This window comes from Cebus imitator, unplaced genomic scaffold (assembly GCF_001604975.1).
Source record: "Cebus imitator isolate Cc_AM_T3 unplaced genomic scaffold, Cebus_imitator-1.0 Scaffold148, whole genome shotgun sequence".
Lineage (NCBI taxonomy): Eukaryota > Metazoa > Chordata > Mammalia > Primates > Cebidae > Cebus > Cebus imitator.
Window position 1 is genome coordinate 885656 of NW_016107463.1, and position 4545 is coordinate 890200.

Below are 4545 nucleotides of genomic sequence, written 5' to 3' on the forward strand. Positions count from 1 at the left end.
AGCCGAGATCGCGCCATTGCACTCCAGCCTGGGTAACAAGAGCGAAACTCTGTCTCAAAAAAAAAAAAAAAGTTGAAAACAAAAACTAATCTACATACCATTCCTTATGCCCAGTAAGTCCTTAGTACCAACACACATTCTGGTTGGGGACATTTTAGTTTAGCACTCCATAGGCCATCTTTGCCCGTAGACACCTTGACTCAACCTTGTGATGACATAGGATGCTTTACTAAACAATAAGCCCCTGTTCCCATATCAGACCAGTTGAACTGGAATGTAGTGTTGTTTTAGAAGTTTCCCACGTTATTTTGATACATGGAAAAAGTTGAGAGCTATTGATGGTAAGATCTCTGGTTGAAGGCTCCAGTTGAAGCAGTGCTAAGAGCAAGTATAGATCCAATCACACTGAGTTTCAACAAAATATAAAACGGACATAAAACTATGATATGCTTGTTGAAGGAACTGTTAGGTGCTTAATTCTGCCTGACATATCAGTATTCAAATTATTGATGTCATTTTCTTAAAACATTCAGAGTATATGCTAGTAAACTTAATTTTTTTTTTTTAGGCTGCTGAGAAACTAGGTGAAACTGAGAAACTTAGTATAATTATTGAAGAATGTGGAGGCTTAGACAAAATTGAAGCTCTGCAAAACCATGAAAATGAGTCTGTGTATAAAGCTTCATTAAACTTAATTGAGAAGTATTTCTCTGTAGAGGTGAGTAATGGATGATAATATTAGTAACAACTTGGAAACATGTAAAGTCAAGGCCTGGAGCCTTTTTTTCCCCTCATACTTTTAAAAGTGAGCCTTGAGGTTACAGTGAACTGAGATCATGCCACTTCATTCCAGCCTGAGCAACAGAGCAAGACTCCATCTCAAAACAAACAAAGAAAGGCTCATATCTTTGTTAAATATAGCAAAATATCAGTGTGTGTAGGACATAATGTACTTATTTGCTTCTCTGATGTTTGGCTTGGTGGTAATAAAATCTTTTTATTTTATTTTTTTAAAGACGAGGTTTCACCATGTTGGTCAGGCTGGTCTTGAACTCCCGACCTCAGGTGATCCGCCTGCCTTGGCCTCCAAAGTGCTTGGATTACAGGCATGAACCACCACGCTCGGCCAATATAATCTTTAAACTGAGATTTTAAAAGTAACCGGATTAGTTTCAAGTGAACAGCCTTTGAGAATCTTAGAATATTTTGAGAATAAGTTTATGGATGTCATTGTACGAGGTGATAGAGAAGTAGGCCAAACCCACCACTATGCTCTGGGCCTATTTAATAGGCACTCTTTTCCAATTGAAAATTGACAGTTGGAGAAGAAAAATAATCTCAGGCTTTTTCTGTTACTGTAGTAGCATTCCTTATCCCCGGCCCCCACAACTCCCCAGGCACTCATGAATTGGCAAAGTTTCAGAGACCCTCCCTCCCCTGTGTCAAATATTAGAATATCATACAGGATTAAATGTATAATATGCAGATCAAGATCTTTTTTTTTTTTTTTTTTTTTTGAGTTGGAGTTTTGCTCTTGTTACCCAGGCTGGAGTGCAATGGCGCGATCTCGGCTCACTGCAACCTCCGCCTCCTGGGTTCAGGCAATTCTCCTGCCTCAGCCTCCTGAGTAGCTGGGATTACAGGCACATGCCACCAGGCCCAGCTGATTTTTTGTATTTTTAGTAGAGACCAGGATGGTCTCGATCTCTTGACTTTGTGATCCACCCGCCTCGGCCTCCCAAAGTGCTGTGATTACAGGCGTGAGCCACCGCGCCCAGCCAAGATCTAAATATTAAATACAGACTTCTAGGTAGGCTGCTGCTTGGAATATTTATATTACTTTTATATTTGTTTTTTAATATATTTCCAGGAAGAGGAAGATCAAAATGTTGTGCCAGAAACTACCTCTGAAGGCTATACCTTCCAAGTTCAGGATGGGACTCCTGAGACCTTTAACTTTTAGATCATGTAGCTGAGGTATAAATCTGTTGTGTACTATGTTTGGTATTTTGTCTTCCTGTTTCTCTACGAAGAACTCCTTTCTAAATGTGGTTTGTTATTGTAGCACTTTTTACACTGAAACTATACTTGAACAGTTCCAACTGTACATACTGTATGAAGCTTGTCCTCTGGCTACGTTTCTTATTTCTTTGTGGAATTTCATATCTTGCAGCCTCCTGTAAATAAACATTAAAACCCACCCTTTATTTCACCATGCCTATGTATTGCTTTCTAATTTGGGATGTTTAATGTTGCAAGTGAAGGATAACCTATCCAAACTGATACGATTAATCAGAGGCAGTCCTGGTTGCAGTTTTTTAGAAGTATGAATAAAATTTTCCAGAAACCCTCAGCCAGTGTCTCTTTAAGTCTCCTTGGCCAGGGAGATGGGCTTAAAAATGTTAAATTTAATCATAAATTTGTCCTGGAGCTACAAGTGGAATTAATTCCTCCCAAACTCGAAGGCTGAATGGGGTTCCAAGGTAAAATAGTAGCCACACATTGGCATCACCTGGGAAAGTACCCAGTTTAGTCGTGAGGGTCCACATTATTGTGTTTTTTTGTTTGCTTGTTTGTTTTTGTTTTTAATATGGAGTCTCGCTCTGTTGCCCAGGCTGGGGTGCAGTGGAACAGTCTTGGCTCACTGCAACCTCCGCCTCTCAGGCTAAAGTTATTCTCTTGCCTCAGCCTCCCGAGTAGCTGGGATTACAGGCATGCCTGGCTAATTTTTGCATATTTAGTAGATAGAGATGGGGTTTCACCATGTTGACCAGACTGGTCTCGAATTCCTGACCTCAGGTGATTTGCTCACCTCAGCCTCCCAAAGTGCTGGGATAACAGGAGTGAGCCACCATGCTTGGCCATGACATCTTTTCAAGTCGGTAGTAATATACTGCAACAAGTCTCCGTTTACCTTCTTGGCTACAAACGAGGATTTTCTTCCCTTAGTTCATCAACATGCATAGAAATACATTTTTGTCTTTTGCAGGTAATAGTTGAGTTTTAAAATTCTTCCATGGAACAATGTTTAATCCTTACCTTGTTTAGGTATAGTGCACTAGGTAGTGCTTATTTGAAGTACCCTCTACAGCCAAGTTACTAAAATGGGACACTAGGCCAGGCACAGTGGCTCATGCCTGTGATCACAGCATTTTGGGAGGCCGAGTCAGGCAGATCACTCAGGTCAGGAGTTCGAGACCAGCCTGGCTAACATGGTGAAACCCTGTCTCTACTAAAAAAAAAAAAAAAAGCCGGGTGCGGTGGCATGCACCTGTAATCCCAGCTACTTGGGAGGCTGAGGCAGGAGAATTGCTTGAACCTGGTATGCAGAGGTTGCAGTGAGCTGAGATTGCGCCTTGCACTCCAGCCTGGGTGATAGAGCAAGACTCCATCTCAAAAGAAAAAAATTAAGGAATACGAAACCCCTGTGTTAACACGCGTTCCTTGTAATAGAGCATTTTGTTTGGAACTGTGGATCACTTTCTCAGCTTTTCCTCAGCTCCCCTAAATGGGAGGGGGAAGAGACATTAACAGTACAGACTGCCTTTCCTTTCCTACTTGATCCTCTCTTCCTCTCCCCAACTCGACTTCCTTCTTAGATACTGAATCCAAAACTCTTCAGCTTGAGAAAAGTGATGGGGAAGTAAACCTGGACATCCTAGATTTTTGCTTTAATGTGGGAGAGTTTTAATGGCTTCAGAGGCACTAGTGTAAAAGGATAGAAAGTATAAGGTCTGGATTTGTTAAAGGCGTGACTCAATAGTGAGGTAATGAACTGGAGATAGCTGGTTTCCAAAAAAGTTTTTTTTTTTTTAATTGTATTTTAGATAAAATGCTTAACATGCTAGTTTCCGTGGAGTTGTTAGGTCCATAGAGGCATTGGGAGATTTTTAATTTATTGTGTGGGTAACTTAATATCTTTGAGAATGGCAGAATGACTTTATGGTTTTTTTTCCTTTTTTTTTTTTTGAGACAGAGTTTTGCTCTTGTTGCCCAGGCAGGAGTGCAACGGCACGATCTGCAGTCACTGCAACCTCTGCCTCCTGGGTTCAAGCGATTCTCCTGCCTCAGCCTCCCAAATAGTTGGGAATATAGCCACCACGCCTGGCTGATTTTGTATTAGTAGAGATGGGGCTTCTCCATGTTGGTCAGGCTGGTCTCAAACTCCTGACTTCAGGTGATCTGCCTCCCTCAGTGTCCCAAAGTACTGGGAATACAGGCGTGAGCCACCGTGCCTGGCCTGACAGAATGACTTTATAACCAGCTTGATTTGTAAAAGTCGGGATACAAACACTATGTAGCCACCAGCTTCTCCTTCTTGCAGTGTTACTGTCTAAATTGCTAGTGATTTATTTCTTTTGTTTTTCTGCTAGTGATTTATTAATGCACCAACATTTTTAGTTTCCTAGAAGTTTGAAATCTTTTTTTTTTTTTTTGGGAACCGAGTCTCCCTCCTGTTGCCCAGGCTGGAGTTCAATGGTGCGATCTTGGCTCACTGCAGCCTCTGCCTCCCAGGCTCAAGTGATTCTCCTGCCTCAGCCTCCT

At 41.5% G+C, this 4545-nt stretch overlaps 1 protein-coding gene across 2 annotated transcripts in view; it reads left to right on the plus strand.

Annotated features, from left to right (window-relative positions):
- The window catches only part of KPNA2 (karyopherin subunit alpha 2), a 15543-nt gene extending 13190 nt beyond the window's left edge, over positions 1–2353 (plus strand). The window contains exons 9-11 of one of the 2 annotated variants that reach the window (XM_017542848.1): positions 569–718; positions 1871–1977; positions 2174–2353. In XM_017542848.1, coding sequence (XP_017398337.1) covers positions 569–718; positions 1871–1963 — 243 coding nt within the window. In that variant the 3' untranslated portion in view covers positions 1964–1977; positions 2174–2353. Of the gene's footprint in view, positions 1–568; positions 719–1870 lie in introns of both variants that reach the window. The other variant, XM_017542847.2, reaches the window with a different exon arrangement.
- The last annotated feature ends 2192 nt before the right edge of the window (positions 2354–4545 follow it).